Here is a 17,837-nt window from a genome sequence, read left to right on the forward strand (position 1 = left end):
TGACTATGTCAACTTTTTAAAAACAATGAAAATCATATCTCAATAAATACAAAAAAACTTCCTACAAAATACAACACTCATTTCTATTAAAAACACTAGAAAGCACAGAAATCAGTGGAGCTTTCCCTAAAATAATAAACAGTATCTATCTAAAACTATCATTAACAAACATTATGTGTAATGGGGATAACCTAGAAGCCTTCCCATTAATAAGGTCAGGGGTGCCCATTATCACCAATATTATTCAATATTGTGCTAAAAAAAGTTAGCTATAACAACAAAAACAGAAAAAGAAATTGAAGAAATTAGGGTAGGCAATAAGAGGCTATCACTCTTTGCAGAAGATATGATGTTATACTTACAGAATCCCAGAGGATCAACTAAAAAACTACCTGAAATAATTAACAACTTTAGCAAAATTGCAGGATATAAAATAAACCCACATAAATCATCGGTATTTCTATGTATTACTAACAAAACCCAGCAGCAAGAGATAGAAAGAGAAATTCCATTTAAAGTAACTGTAGACAGTATAAAATAATTGGGATCCTACCTGCCAAGACAAACCCAGGAACTATATGAATACAATTACAAAACACTTTTCATGCAAATATATAACTAAACAATTAGAGAAATATTAATTGCTCATGGATAGGCCAAAACAGTATAATAAAAATGATGATTATACCTAAATTAATTTATTTATCCAGTGCCATTCCAATCAAGTTACCAAAATTTTATTTTATAAAGGTAGAAAAAATCATAACAAAATTCATTTGGAAAAACAAAAGATTGAGAATATCAAGGGAATTAATTTTTAAAAAATGTGAAGGTGTCTTAGCAATATCAGATCTCAAATTGTATTACAAAGCAGTAATCATCAAAACAATTTGGAACTGGCTAAGAAATAGAGGGATGGATCAGTAGAATAGATTAAGTACACAATACATAGTAAATGACCATAGTAATCTAGTGTCTGACATACCCGAAGATCCAAGATTTTGGGACAAGGAATCATTATTTGACAAAAATTTCTAAAAAAAACTAGAAAGCAGTTTGGCATAAACTAAGTATAAACCAAAATGGGTATGTGGTGTGGATATTATAAGCAAATTAGGGTAGCATAGAATATTTTACCTGTCAGACTTATGAATAAGGGAAAAAGTTATGACTGAGCAAGAGATAGAGAACAGTATGGCACATAAAACTGGTAATTTTGATTACAATTAAATTTAAAAGGTTTTGCACAAATAAAACCAATGCAGCCAAGATCAGAAGGAAAACAGGAAACTTAGGGGGAAATTTTTACCTAAGTTTCTCACATAAAGGCCTCATTTCTCAAATATATAGAGAATGAATCAAACTGATAAGAATATGAGTCATTCCCCGATTGATAAATGGTCAAAGGATATGAACAGTTTTCAGATGAAGAAATCAAAGCTATTTATAGTCAAATGAAAAGATGCTCTAAATCACTATTAATCTAAATCATTATTGGTTAAATGCGAAGTACAACAACTCTGAGGTACCACATCACATGTTTCAGATTGGTTAATATAACACACAAGGAAATTGACAAATGTTGGTGGGGATATGGAAAAATTCGGACACTAAAGCACTGTTGGTGGTGATGTGAACTAATGCAACCATTCTGAAGAGTAATTTGGAACTATATCCAAATGGCTAGAAGACTATGACCCTTTGATCCAGCAATAGCACTATTATGTCTGCATCCTGAAGAGATTAAAAAAAGGAAAGAAAGAAAGAAAAGGACCTATATATACAAAAATGTTTATAGCAGCTCTTTTTGTAGCAAAGATTTGGAAATTGAGAGGATGACCATCAACCGGGAAATGATTGAACAAGCTGTGGTACGATTGTGATGGAACATTATTGTGTTATATATGACCACAGGATGCTTTCAGAAAAACCTGGCAAGACTTAAATGACCTGATGCAAAGCGAAGTGAGCAGAACAAGAGAATACTATACACACTACAGCAATTTTATACTATAATTGTGAATTCTTAGCTATTCTGATCAATGCAATGATCCAAGACAATTCTAAAAATCATGAAAAAATGGTATCCACCTCTAGAGTTAGAATCTGAATGTAGATCAAAACTTTTTTTAATATTCTTTAATTTTCTTGGGTCTTGGGGTTTTTTTGGTCTGTGTTTTCTTTCACATCACTAATGTGAAAATGTTTTGCGTGAATGCATATGTATAATCTATATCAAATTGCTTGCCTTCTCAATGAGAGGGTAGAGGAGGGAGGGAATTTGGGACTCAAAATTAAAAAAAAATTTTAGGAAAAAATATTTAAAATATTTTAAAATAAAAAAGAACTGATGGAGTCTGCAGATTAAAGCATAACTTTTTCACTTTATTTTTCCTTTTTGCAATATGGCTAATATGGAAATATGTTTTACATGATTTCACATTTATAATTGATATCATATTTCTTGCCTTCTCAATGGATTGGGGAGGAGTGAGAGGGAGGGAATTTAATGTTTTTAAATGAATGTTAAAATAAATATTTTTTTTTAAAAAGGATGCTATATAGAAGAATCATACTTCAGAGAAAGGGTTAAATTAGATGACCTCTGAGGTCTCTCTCAACTCTAAGATTCCATGATTGTACAATTAGGCAGTGCTTTTAAGATAATCAAAGCTTTCCAAATTATGATGATGATGATGGTGGTGCTGGTGGTGGTGATGGTGGTGATGGTGGTGATGGTGGTGGTGGTGGTGGTGGTAGTGGTGGTGGTGGTGATGCTGGTGGTGCTGGTGGTGGTGGTGGTCCCAAAAAGAGTTTAATGGAGGAAGAGGGAGGAAGAATTTCCAGAAATAATTGTTATCTGAACACAAAAACTTATTTTTTAATATCATAATAATTGAAGCTACTCATCAATGAAAGGGCTGACTTATGAGGTAGTAAGCTCCTTGTCACTTAAGGTGTTGAAATGGAGACTGAAGGACCTTTTCTTGGGAATGTAGTAGAGGAAATTTCTGTATTGGGTAATGCATTTAGATGGCCTCTAAAATCTTTACAATTGTAAGATTCTTATAATTCTATGACTTTTGAAATGAGGGGCAGCTAGGAGGTGCAGTGGATAGAGTGCCAGGCCTGAAACCAGGAAGCCTCATCTGCCTGAATTCAAATCCAACCTGAGATAAGTACAAGCTGTGTGACTCTGGGCAAGTCACTTAACCCCATTTGCCTCAATTTCCTCATCTGTAAAATGAGCTGGAGAAGGAAATGACAAACCACCCCAATATCTTTGCCAAGAAAACCCTAAATGGGGTCACAAAGAGTAGGACCCAACTGAAATGACTGAACAACAAAACAAAGACAAAATAATTCTATGATCAATGAAATTTAGTCACACTATAATGTAAACAACTAATGTCAACTCAGGAACCTGAGAGATAAGAGACCTAACATAAGTCTGGCATAAGCATCATCACTACTTCTCATTTCCTCTGGACAAGGCTTAAGTTATCTCTGGGTATTTTTCAATGATAGATCTCAAGAGGAGGGGAGCTGGGGATGCAAAACAGATTCAACAGTATATGTTGCCACTGTGGTGTGAAACATGGGAACATAGCCAGTGTGGATAGATGAAAAGAATTCCAAATGTAAAATCAGACAGAGGACTTGTGTTCCAGTCCTGACCCTGGCCTTCGCTCTGTCACTCACTAAATCTGAGACTTTGGATGTGTCAACTGACATTTCTAAAATACAGTTTTCTCATCTATAAAATAAAAAGATTTAACTAGATGACCTATAACATCCTGTCCAGCTCCAAATCTATGATTGGGATCTCTAGTGTAGAGCTGTGCTATTAAGTTGCCCCTGGAGACAACTAACTAGGTGGCTTAGCGGATAGAGTGCTGGGCCCAGAGTTCAAATCCAGCCTCAGACATTCACTAGTTGTGAGACCCTGTGCAAGTCACTTAACCTCTGCTTACCAGTGGAGAAGGAAATGGCAAACCACTACACAATTTTTGCCAAGAAAACCTTATTCAGAATCATAGGGTCAAACATGATTAAATGCCTGAAAAACAAAGTTACCCCACTGGCCCACTAGTGGTGCCCTGTCTTTAGCCTCTAATGCCTTCTACCCTGCGAAGACCCTCAATCTTTTTTCTCTTCTGACTCCTTGTTGCTGAGTCTCGAGGAAACTTGTATCAAAGCGAATGACAGAGGGTCACATAGCTGTCTGCTATTATTCAGAAAAGTTTCCTGAAGGAATCCATTTGGCTTCCCAGAAAATGTTTTTAGTCATATTCTTTTCCATGACTGTAATTCATTACAATTGATGCGCTACAATTACCTTAATTGCAATCACCATGCAAATGTAATTGACATTTGAAATGTTTCCACTAGGAAAAAGTCCATCTAATCAGCTCAGTGCTTTGAACATGGGAAAGGCCTTTATCTATGGTCGCAAACGGCTTTTGGGAGTGTCTTTGAGCTGATGAGAAGTTGTTCCTTAATTTCAGAGAAGTGGAAGAGCATTGTCCTGAGAGTGCTTCAACCCAATCTTAGCTCTATCACTAGAACCTTGGGCAAGTCTTTGGGTCTCTCTGGCCTTCTGGTTACTGCTCTGCAAAATGAGGTTAGCCTAAATCATCTTCAACGTGGCTTCCACATTGAACATTTTATGATTCTAGTAGAATGTAAGTTCTTCAAGGACTGGTTCATTCTTGTCTCTGTATTCATAGTACCTAGTACCACGTGTGGCACATACTAGGTGCTTAATAAATATTTACCATATTGTTATCTCTCATAGAAGTCCCTATATACAGATTTCCTCTTCGAGAGAAATTATTATTTCTCTTATTAATAAACAATAAGGGAGGGGGGCAGAGAGAAGCCAGGTGTTTTTTTTTCTTTCAATTTCTTCATTCAAAGTCCAGCCTCTCACAGGTATTTCTGACCCAGGTCAAAGAAGTCACTCCACCCAGACCATTTATCTAGGTATAATTCTTACCCCACTAATGTTCATTGTTCATTGACTGGGTGGAGGATAGATCCTTTTATATAAGTTGCACAGAGGTGGGAGTGGTAGCTTGAGATAAGTCTCTCTTTGTCCATGAGTGACATGATCAGAGTCAGGTACACAGCCTCTGATGAGAATAGACCCACCTCTCATTAGAATATTCATTCTGTCATTAACTGTTAAGCATTGAGAGGCCTCCATGATTTGTCATTGATTATAAAAGAAAGCCAATGACCATTATTTTGTTAATTATCTGCTAGCCATAATTAAGAAAAATTGATTATTAAAAGTGTTTCTAGAACATTTTATTCATTACATCTTCAAATGACTCTTGTGAAAAGACCTTCCTGGAGGTAATTTTTTTGTAGCTATGCACAATTTTTAACCAAACCAGATAGAGACTCTGAAAGTCAAAACAGACAATTTTAATTACATAAAACTGAAATGTCTTCACTTGAGCAAAATCAACGTAGCTTCTAGGTAGCTGAAAATGAGTTTCATTGGGGGCCTGGATGGAGCTGCTGACTATCTCAACTTGAAAGTTCCAGAAATACCTAGAGAGAAAGGGCAGAGTCAGATCTTATCATAGCATAGAACTGATGATGTACTAAACCACTACGAGTCCCAGCCATTAAGAGGATAAATTGGTGCTGAATAGCTTGAGTCATTGGCATAGTTCATGTTTACTCCCAAAGCAAATACATAGGATGTACATTGCAATAAGCCCAGCAAACTTGAGAAGACAGGGCAGGCAGGGCAGGCTTACTTTACTGCTGATTAAACTGTTATAAGGGACTGTTTTCTGATGCCCCAGGCTTGAACATGAGCTAGCCTTCTTAATCATAGTGTTTACGTGGAGTGGGACCTCATGAAAACCCATCCATCTTTTGACCCTGTCTATGCTCATCATTAAAGACCTGCCCAGGGCATGTAGGAAAATAGTGACAAGCCTTAGGTCAGGGCTCTGAAATGGTAGATCTTCATCTCCCAGGTTCCTTAGTAGCTATCAGTTGTTTCTACTTTAGTGTGAAGAAGTTTATCAAGTTGGAGAATTAAATAGCTAGTTCATAGAGAAATAAAAGAGAAAGCATCCACAAATATATGTATTTTTCCTATCTACTGGTAAAGGTGACTCACCCCATCCCTGATGTCAAATGGCTAAAAGATGTGTGTGGTAAGGTATGTATATGATGACTTATTATCAGAGATCTCTTGGTGAAGGACATTAATGATGACTTATGAACAAAGATCTCTTCAGTCCAACCATTATGATCAGAGAGTTCTTCAGAGGACACAGGCACAATCTGAGTTTATGAGCATACTGATTCCTATTTATCTTCTCCAAGTTCATATATTTTAAATACATTTTTTTGTTTCATAAAATGAATGCAAATGGTTAGAGATTAACCAATGTAGCTAGAATTAAGAAAAGAAACTGTCAATTGAGTAAAAAAGTCTTGAGATCAAGGAAATCTGAAAATAGTCTAATTTCTTAGATATACAAAAAACCTAACAAAATACATATGACTAAAACTATTCCCCAAAAGACAAATGTTCAAAGGATATGATCAAACAGTTCTCAAAGGATATGAAAGATTGTTCCAAATCACTACTAAGATAAGCACCCATTTTCTATTCAAAAAATGAAGTTTTACCTCATTCAGAAAATTGACAAAGATAAAAAAAAATTTAAATAGTAAATGTTTCAGGGGTTATGAGAAGATAAAATCGCTAGTGGAATACTATAAATATTCCATTTATATTAATATTAAATCATATATTTAATTAAATTACTATATTAATTATGCCAATATATTAAATTAGAAATTAAATTTTAAAATATATTAAATTAAACATTAAATAAATACTTTAAAATAAAATAGCAGTGGAACAGTAAAGCAATCTAACCACTTTGGGAAATAATTTATAATTATGCAAGAAAACTTAACTAAGTTATTCATATCTTTTGATTCAGAGATCCCCCTCAAGAATACCAAATATTGACAGAAAGCCTCCCCATATTCCAAAATATTCATGGCAGCATTTTCATGTTAGCAAAGAACCAGGAAAAAGAAATGGATACTCAAAATGATTAACGTAATAGAATTGTATTATGGCACAAGAAGCAACAAGTAGGAAGAATTCAGAGAAACATAGAAAGACTCTCATGAACTGAAATAGAGTGAAATAAGGGAAACCAGTAAAACAATATGCATCATGTCTAATAATGTAAAGCAAAAGAAAAATGAGGGCAAATACTTTATAATTAGGGCAGCACCATAGGGCTGGGTCTGGAGGTGGGAAGACTCATCTACATGAGCTCAAAGTCAGCCTCAGACACTTACTACCTGTGTGATCCTGGGCAAGTCAAATCACCTGATTTGTCTCAGTTTCCTCATCTGGTAAGTGAGCTAGAGAAGGAAATGACAAACCACTCCAGTATCTTTGCTAACTGGGGTTATGAAGAGTCAGACTCAACTGAAAACAATTGAACAACCACTGTATAATTGTGATGACTTATCGTAGCCTCAGAGAAATGATAAGAAAATCTACTTCCCCTTTTTGTTAAAGAAATACGGGACTGTGGTTTGCAAATACTGTCAGATTTTTTTAATTTGTATTCCCTGTCATTAGCTCTGTGGATTGGCTTTGCCCATTTTTATTTCTTACAATGAAAAGCTCACTGGCTGGGGACAAAATATGCCAAGTGGAAGAAAGGAGAGAGTGAGGGGTATACTCCAAGGGATACAATCAGAATAAATGACTATGATATAAGAACAAAATGAATCAACATGTTTAAAGGGCAACAAGAAAATCAGATTTATCAAATCTTAAACTAGTTTTTGTTCACACAACAACCTAAGAGATCCTTATTCTGCCATGATAAAAATAAATGTTATAGCCCTTCAGATGACAAACATATTAACAGTAATTAGCTATTACTCACCTAGCAAGAACTGATTTAAAGAAATAATGAAAAAGTAAACTGTATTGGGAGGGAGGGAGGTGATTAGATGAGTATGAGACACTGTCATTGAAAGCATATTCTGACAAGGTTGCAGCAGTGTGGGGAAGGGAGTTAGGGGAGGAATTCATGAGCAGGGAATTGGGAAAGGAACCCTCACGAACCAAATGTTCCTACTTCCTAGTCGTATCTAAGGCTCTCCTTATTTCTGACTTCTGTAGTCACATAGACAAGACTGGGTTTTCTAGAGGCCTCATTTGCTCTGCCCACTTGGTTATAGCCTAGCCTAAAGTCATCACCTTTTATGACATCAGTGTGATGGTGTGAGATTCCTGAATAAAGGGATGCTTTAAAGCAGTCTTGAGAGGGAACATAGTCAGTGAGATGGAGCTGGCAGGAAGTCTAGTTGAACTCATTTGACTTCTCAGTATCTTCATCTAGACTATGCAGGTTGGACATGAAGGCATTGTCTGGAGAAGAAACGCAGACTCATCTGGAAGAATTGTCAATGCTTTTAGAGACAAAAAACAGGTGAGATTAGCCCATATGGATTAGCCCATATCTGTGCCATGTTTTGATACTTATATATTTATTCTGTTCAGTTCTTGATCATTTATTGTGTTTAACTAGTCTCTGAGGTGGTACAGAGCTCAGCCTGGAATCAGGGAGATTCATCTTCTTGAGTTCAAATCTGGCCTCAGAGCCTTACTGGCTATGTGACCCCAGACAAGTCACTTCACTCTGTTTGCCTCAGTTTGCTGTGGGAAGAGGTGGGACATGATGATAAGTTAGCTGGACAATTCTGAGCCCTCTATAAAATGAAGCTTTGGGAAGAATGTATTGTTCTGCCCTCCAACTGTCCAATACAAGGGAAGAGGCAGGTGATGAGACATTGAGCATCAAAGCTTAAATCAATCTACATGATGATAAAATTACGGTAATGAATTTCTCCTGGGAGATAATTAATGTTGGACAGGTTGAAACTCAAGCAGAGTAGTTGGTGGCAATTATTACACATGTTGTAAGTGGAAGAACCAAGACTAGAATTGTGGTAATATGGAACACTAGGATTCAGAGCTGGGAGGGACCTGAAAGGTCTTTCGGTCAAATCACTTCATTTTACAGATGGAGAAACTGAGGCCCAGAAAATGGGGAGTGACTAACCTAACACGTATTGAGTATAGACTCTAGAGCTAATAAGTAGCAGGTCCAGGAGTCTAAACTCAGTCCTCTGATTCTGATTTCAGCATTATTTTTAAAAATAAAATTTTATTAATGTCTTTTGTTTTTATATCAGTCATACTCTGCTCTCTACCCCAGTCCTAATCCCCCCAAATTGCCTCTTTTTTGACAAAGAAAAACAATTAAGCAAAAATAATGTCAATGCAGAGACCACATAACCTATATATGCCACTTTCTGCCCCAGAATCTACTAATTCCCCATCAAAGGGAAGGAGATATGCTTCATAATTTGTTCTCCATGATCATGAATCATTAGTTTTAAATTTATTATGTTTTGTCTTTCTTTTAAAAGAATCTTTTTTCATTTACATTATTATCATTGCAAATATCTTCTTGGTTCTAATTTTTTCACTTTGTGAAAAAAATGTATTTATATCAGTTTTGTATCAGTTGATGCAAATCCTCCTATGCTTCTCTGAATTCTCTGAATGTGTTCTTCCTTACTGCACAATAGTATTCCATTACCTTCAAATACCACAGTTTTTTCATTCATTCTTCAATTGACAGGTATCTAATTTGTTTCTAGTTCTTTGCTGCTAAGACAGATAGATGATAGACAGACACATAGATGATAGATAGATAGATAGATAGATAGATAGATAGATAGATAGATAAATAGATAGATAGATGATTTTGAATATTTCTTCCTGTATTTAATCACCTTAGGATACACACCCAGTAGTAGGATTAAAGGGCATGAATAATTCAGTGTTTCCCTTGCATCGTTCCAAATTATTTTACTAGTGGTTGCTATCTATTCATAGCTCTACCTACAGTGCATTGGTGTATGTATGTTTTCCCATAGCCTCTGAAACAATGAATTTTTCAGATTTTTGTCATCTTCACCAATTTTCTGAGAATGATATAAAACCTCATTGTTTTAATACACATTTCTCTTATTAGTGATTTGGAGCCTTTTTTCATGTGGTCACTGACAATTTATTTTTCAGCTTTTGAAAATTGTTCAAATAGAATGTAAAACTCTTTGATGAGAGTAGGGATTATTTTGTTTTTGACCTTTCTATTCCCAGTGCCTGGCTCGTAGCAGGGGTTTAATAAATTTCTGTCAATTGATTAATCCTTTGACCAATTATCTGTTGGGAAATGGCTCTTGTTATATATTTGTTATTTCCTGAGTTTATTGGTAGCAGACCTTTATTAAAGACATGTCATGAAACAATTTTTCCACTGCAGTTTCTCATTACTCTATATGCATTTTGTTCATACAAAAAGTTTTTTTTTTTAATTTTGTATACAGTAATCAAAAGATCTATCTTTTTGATCACCCCTTTACCATGTTTGGTAGTCATAAGTTAAAGAAATACCTCCTTCTGTCTTCCTCCAATTGTTTTTTAATGTGACCTTTTATATTCAGGTTTCTTATCTATTTAGAGCATATATGTTGCAAAATGCTTGGTCTAAACCTAATTTCTTCCAAGCTGCTTTCAAGTTTCCCAGACATGCTACCAAATATAGAGTCTTTGCTTCACTATTCTACGTTCTTTAGTTAATCAAATATTGGAAATATAATCAAATATTGGACTTTTACCTTTGAATGCCTCTTTCTGTGTATTCCACTGATAAATATTTTTATTTTTAAATCCGTGCTCAAAAGGGTTTTTTATGATTACTGCTTTATAATGCACTTTGAGATTTTGTAGCATTATACTACCTTCATTACTACTTTTAAAAAATCATTTCTCTTAAAATTCTGGACCTTTTGTTCCTCTAAATGAATTTTATTACCATATTGTCTAGTACTTTAAAGTTTTTGTATGTCATTGTTCAATTAACATAGCACTAAGTCTATAAACTAAGAAGCACAATTTTATTATGTTAACATGATCTAACAATTAGTTCCAATACTCTTTCTAGTATATAACACTGATGCCTTACCCACTTCTCATTCCATTAGAACTTCATCACTCAACTGAAACTACTCTCTCCAAATTTACTAACAGTTGTCTCTTAATTGATTAATCTGATGGTCTTTTCATAGCCTTATCCTTCTCAATCTATCTGCTGCATTTGACAGTTTTGACTCTCCTCTCCTTCACAGACATGCTTTCCTCTTTTTCACTCTCTCCTAGATTGCTGCCTCCATGTCTGACCACTCCTCAGTCTTCTTTATTGAATCACTATCCATGTCATGTCCCCTAATTGTAAGTGTTCCCCACAGTTCCATCCTGGATCCTTTTCTCTTCTTTCTCTATATTCTCTGTGACTTCATCATCGCCTGTGGATATGTAGATGACTCATAGATCTATGTACCCAGCCCTATTGTCTCCCCTGAAATTTAGACTCACATCACTAGCTATCTACTGGACATTTCAAACCCCAGAGCCATCTCAAACTCAACATGTCCAAAACTGAACTCTCTTATTCCAAACTTCTCTCTTTCTTTTCAAAATACCCTTCTAGTCTCTCATAAGCCTTGACCATTAACCTTGACTCTATACTCTCCTTCATCCCAATGTCTAATCAGTTGCCCAATCTTGCCATTTCTACCTTCACAGCATTTGAGTCCAATCCCTTCTCTCCACTTACACAGCCACCACTCTCATTTCAGGCCCTCATGACCTCACGCCTAGATTATTACAACATCTTTCTAATTGGCCTCTCTGTTTCAAATCTGTTACCACTCCAGTCCATCCCACACACTGTTGTCAATGTAATTTTTCTTAAGCATAAAGCTGACCAAATGACTCTTCTGCTCAATCAACTCTAGTGGCTGCCTGTTGCTTGTAAGATAATATATAAGTTCCTGCTTTTAAAGCTCTATGCAAGCTGATTCCAATTTCTCTTTCCAGCATCATGGACATTACTGTCCCTCCTATACTCTGTGATCCAGACAAATGGACAGACTGGTCTTCTCTCTCTTCCTCACATTTCCCCTTTCCATCTCCTGTCTCCTTGCCTTTGCACTGACCATTCCACATGCCTACAATTCACTGCATTCTTACATCTACCTCCTAAAGATCCTCCCTTCCTTTATGATGTAACTAAGGTACCATCTTCTACATGAAACCTTTCTCAATTTTCCCAAATACCAACGGTCTCCCTGAAAATCCACCTTTTATTTAACTGCTCTGTAAATATAGGTGACACAGTGGATAGAATGCTGGGCTTGGAATCAGGAAGACTTATCTTCATGTGTTGAATTCTTGCCTTGGACACTTACTAGCTGTGTGACCCTGAACAAGTCACTTAACCCTGTTGGCCTCAGTTTCCTCATCTGTAAAATGAGCTGGAGAAGGAAATGGCAAACACTCCAGTGTCTTTACCAAGAAAACCCCAAATATAGTCACAAAGAGTCAGACATGATTAAAATGACACAACAAAGATATTTGCATTTATTCGCTTTATATTTATGTTCTGTGTTTGCAGGTGTGTATGTATACATACATATACACATACATATATGCATGCTATATATGTATGTGTAGATAGATAGATAGATAGATAGATAGATAGATAGATAGATAGATAGATAGATAGATATTTGTATCTGGTGTCTCATTAGAACATAAATTCCTTGTGAGTCAGGATTATTTCATTCTTTGTATTTATATCTTCAAGGGTCTAGCATAGTGTCTGCCAATAGGAGGCAATTAATAAAATATTTGTTGATAGATCAGCTGATTGGTGGAAATCTGTCAAAGAAGGAAGGGCCTTATGGTATGGTGAACAAAGTGCAGGAAATCCTGGAGTCAGGAAGACCTCAGTTCAAATTAGATTCAAATTCTGGCTCTGAGACTTGTTTGCTCAATGACTAGGCAAGTCACTTAATCTTTATATGCCTCAACACCTCCTCAAGCATTATCTTTTAAGTGTCATAGGTGACAGATTGAGTCTGCCAGCCCTTACCTGGGGTTTACTGATAAATGCTTAATAATTGTGTCTATAAAGATATATACATATAAATATATATATGTAAATATGCATGTATGTATGTATGCCCATGATCCACATTTCCTCATCACTTTTTAAGTCTAGAAACAATCAACAAAACCACAAATGGATGCCTGATTTTTAGCTTTTGTCAGTTTCCAAGATTGAAATCCTCATGCTGAAAATTTAACAACCTGCTCTTTGTGAGAGTCTCAAGCTGGCTCCAGCACACACTTAAGGACATCTCAGATTATTTAAGCATAAAATGTATTCTTCACCATTTCATGAATTCATCTTATGTTTAAAATGATATTACAAATTCCTTGAAGACTATAGAACCTAGCAAAGAGTCCTGTATATATAAATGTTCAACAAATATTTGTGGATTTGAATTAGTTGTTTTATTCAGTTTTATTTTATTTTCAACTCCACATTCTCTCCCTCTCTTCTTCCCCTCCCTCACCCATTGAAAAGGCAAGAAAAACAAAACCCTTTACAAATATGTATACATTTGCAAAGCAAACTTCTGCATTAGCCATGTTCCAAAGTCATAATAATAAGGAAAGAAAAAATATCTGCTTCAACTTTGTACTGAGTCCATCAGTTCTCTGTCGAGACAGAAAGTTGGTTTCATCCTAAGTCCTGTGGTGGGTCATTATATTGATCAAACTTACTAAGTTGTTCAAATTTATTGCTTTTATATAAATTTGAACTAATGAATTTGGCACTTCTTAAATTCTCTTAGAAAGTACCATGCTTAACTATGTTTTATATGTAATGCCGCAGTAATAGATGGGTCTCTATCCTCAGGAAACTCTAACTTCTCTTGTCTCTCCTTCCTTTTCCCTTTTCTCTATCTTGACCTGCAGAGCATACTGATAGCGCTGGTTTTGTTCCTGTACGTGGCCATGTGGTTATCAGGTAAGATAGCTTGAGCTCCCTGAATATCCCTACGGAGGAGTCAAGGGAGCAGGTAACCGGAGATGTATTTGGGGAAGAAGCCACAGTCACCATTCCTTCTCTGTCCCCTTTCTATCCTCCAGATTTGGGGCTGGGATGAGGGAGAGGCCTTAGAAATATGAACCATATGTACCATTTATTGCCCCGTTCTTGTAAAATTGAATTTCTATGTTTGTATCTTGGTTTCAGGAAAAAGCTGGGAGACCTCAGAAGGGATCAAAGAATGTCATTACCATCAGAATCATGGCATTTCCCAGGTACAGAACCAGAAACTACGTTTGAAGTAAACCATTCACACAGGTCTCCCCTGACCTGGCAGTTGTACCCTTAAGGATTCGCATACATGTCATATTCATTCCAATTTTCCCCACTGATCTATCCTCTCCCTTTGTCACCATCCAGATCCTACTGGTCCATCATGACACTTAAAAGATAATGCCTGAGGAGGTGTTGAGGCATATAAAGATGAAATGACTTGCTCAGAGTCGTTCAGAAATGACCTCCTTCGTAAACCCTTCCCTGTGAACCTTAGTATGAAATGATCTCTATCTTTTCCAACTCATGTCCTCCTTATTTATTATCCACATCACATGCAGCACTCTATCATATAGTGCCTAACTATTTTTACCAATAATTTTGTCCTTTCTAAGACCTCTTTCTTGCTCACTCTTTCATGTCTTTGCTATGGAATGAAGTATTTATTGAGCATTAACTATATGGAAGGTCCTGTGCTAACTGCTATAGTGACATGAAGAAGTACAGAAATAGTCCCTGCCTCTAAAGAATTTGTAATCTCCTTTTAAAGACAAAATAAACACATGAAAGAGTGAAAAATATTTATTATGCTTGAATAATCTGAGATTTCCAAACGTGTATGCTGGAGCCAGTTAGAACATCTCACAAAAGCCAATTGTTAAATTTTCAATATGAAAATGGTAGGTAGGTTATAGACACGTTACCTAGTCTGTCCGTCACTGCGAGAAAGGGTTTCTGTTATATCTGATTTCTTGTAATCTCATTTGGAATTTTCTGAGCAAACATCCTAGAGTGGTTTGCCATTTCTTTCTCCAGCTCCTTTTACAGATAAGGAAACTGAAGCAAAGAGCATTAAGTGACTTGCCCAGGGTCACACAGACACAAGTTTCTGAAACTGGGATTTGAACTCATGAAGATGAATCTTCCTGACTCTAGGCCCAGCACTCTATCCACTGTGACACCCAGCTGCCCTGAGAAAGAGAGGACAGGACTAAAATGATATCTATTTCCTTCTGTCGCAAAATATTTCTGGTCTACAGGCACAATTTTTAGGTTCAAAAGCAAAAAAAATTCAAAAAACAAAAAAAAAACCCATTAGCTTTCCTGGTTGCTTTCCCTTAAAAAGAGGAAATATATTTCAAGCTTATACTGACAGCTTGGTCCCTTCTCACCAACTTCTAGTTAAACAAAAGATCATCACAAATACAGAATAGTGAGTGAATCTGTTTATCCAAAAAAATAGTGAGCAAAAATCAGAAGTTATACAGATTATACTATACGAGAAATTCACCAAGATTGAAGGAGCCCTTTACATATCTTTACAGAAGATTGAGATGAGATCTAGGATCAACCAAGAGAGGGGCCCTGATCTCACTCAAGGGGAAATTCCCTAGGGATGCAAACAGGAAATAAGGGACATATTATGGAGCCAGTTTTGCCTACATGGCTGCCTTCCAAAGCCTCTGTCTTCTCTATATGTCTTGAGTCAGTTCCCAGGAGAGTCAAGAACTATGAGTGCCCTCTGTCAAAGAATCAATGGAGAAAATTTTTCTTCCCCAAAGATCTCAAAACAACTTTATCCCTTTATGCAGGGTGGCATTAGTATTCTTCCACCAATCCAGAATCACAATTCACAGAGAGTTTGTATCAAGGCTGCCCTTCCCCTCCCCCCTCATCTTGTTTGAGAGATGGATTAAACATACAAAGTACACCATGTATTTAGGTCCCAGATAGGCATTAGGAGACACCGTTATCCCCCTTACCCACACTTTTCTGTGTGAAGAAAGTTTTTGAAATGAGATTGCTGAAAGAAAATGTCCTTCTGGGTAATGTCTTGAGCACCACATTACATAGCCAACGCAAGAAAGCTTCCTAGAATATTTGGGTAATGTAGTGGGTTCCTCTGGGTTTCCTCACTCTCTTTTGCTAAATTTAGATTGGGGAGGAAGATGAGAGGTTGCCATATGTGTTTAAGTATATTAGATTTGAGGTTGACAAGACCAATCATTGTACCATGACTGGATAAGGATGGGGGGAGGCTCAAAGATATTTGTAGATTAATGAGATTGGGAAACCCTTTAACATTCTGTCTTTCAGAAACTTGATAATCAACTCAAGGAACCAGTCAAGCCTATGGGACTGTGGTTGAGAGAGAGTCTAGACGTCCTTCAGGAGAGACTGGAGCAAGAATTAAGGGCCCTGGAACAACAGGTGAAAGACCTGGAAGAATGGTTAGATTATCACTTAAAGGATCTGGGGTCAGAAGAAAAGTGTGTAACCCTCACAAATCACTTTTAAGTGTTCTGGGGATAAGGCTGTAATGGAGTATGTGGAGGGACAGCTGATGAAAACACTTCTGACTGTAATGCAATATGACATGGTGGACAAGATGGAGCTTGGTTACTTGAGCTATGCAGTAAAACAAAAAATAAAATAATTTGAAAACCAAGCACAACACTTGTCTCCATGGGTGATTCGTTAACCTTGATTGCCTTCTAACTTATAGGAAATGCAGATCAGGGCAGAACTCCAACCATGGAACACTGGAAGAGAAAAAGTCATTTCCAGTTTAAATATAGAGCTCTCCCCTCCGCAATTCCCACCCCCAGCATGTATCAAGAAGAAGAGATATTATTTCTTTATTTATAAGTATAGGCTCAGTATAGGCTAAACAGGAGGGAATGAGAAAGCAATTCAACCAGCATTTATTGTATTGGGCATTGTATTGGGTGGCAGAGATGCAAACACACACACACACAGACACACACACACACACACACACACACACACACACAAGCACCATTTCCTGACCTCAAAGAACAGCTTGTTAGACATGGGAGATGAAAGAGCTGATGACTGATGTTGCAAATTTGAATGACTAGAAGTGGTACTTTGACAAGAATATAGGAGAAACGGTAAACATTTGGGAAGAGAAAAATAATGAATTTTAATCAGGACATATTGAGTTCAAGTTGTCTATAGAACATCAAATTAGAAATAAAGGTAGTGAACAGAATGCTAGGCTTGGAGTCAGGAAAACTTAAGTTCAATGCCACTCTTAGATACTTACTAGCTGTGTGATCCTGGACAAGTAACCTAACCTCAGTTTCCTCAACTGTAAAGTGGAGATAATAATAGCACCTACCTCACAAAGTTCTTGCTAGCATTAAATGAGATAATATTTGCAAAAAGCACTTAGCACAGTACCTGGATTATAGTAGGTGCTATATGAATGCTTTTTTTCTCCTCTTTTTCTCACCTTTAGAAGAGATAGATGGATGGATTAGATAGCTAACTATAGATTAATGTATATATAAGTATATATATGCACACACATATTTATACATCTATATATCACCTAGGTATAACATGTTAACACTATATTGTCCTATAGATCCTTCCAACTGCTTAAATAAATGTTTAATAAATATTATAACAAAAATAAATGTTAAATATTACAAATGTCTAAATAAATCTTAAAAGTAAATAAATAAATTGTTTAGGATTCACATTTTT

At 36.2% G+C, this 17,837-nt stretch overlaps 1 protein-coding gene across 1 annotated transcript; it reads left to right on the forward strand.

Annotated features, from left to right (window-relative positions):
* Positions 1-8,337: 8,337 nt before the first annotated feature.
* SMIM23 (small integral membrane protein 23) lies at positions 8,338-16,776 on the forward strand. The gene is made up of 4 exons (XM_072642178.1): positions 8,338-8,504; positions 13,976-14,027; positions 14,256-14,323; positions 16,419-16,776. Exons 1-4 carry the CDS (start codon positions 8,418-8,420, stop codon positions 16,617-16,619), a joined length of 408 nt encoding a protein of 135 aa, XP_072498279.1. The 5' UTR covers positions 8,338-8,417; the 3' UTR covers positions 16,620-16,776.
* The last annotated feature ends 1,061 nt before the right edge of the window (positions 16,777-17,837 follow it).

This window comes from Notamacropus eugenii, chromosome 1 (assembly GCF_028372415.1).
Source record: "Notamacropus eugenii isolate mMacEug1 chromosome 1, mMacEug1.pri_v2, whole genome shotgun sequence".
In the NCBI taxonomy this organism is placed as follows: Eukaryota; Metazoa; Chordata; class Mammalia; order Diprotodontia; family Macropodidae; genus Notamacropus; species Notamacropus eugenii.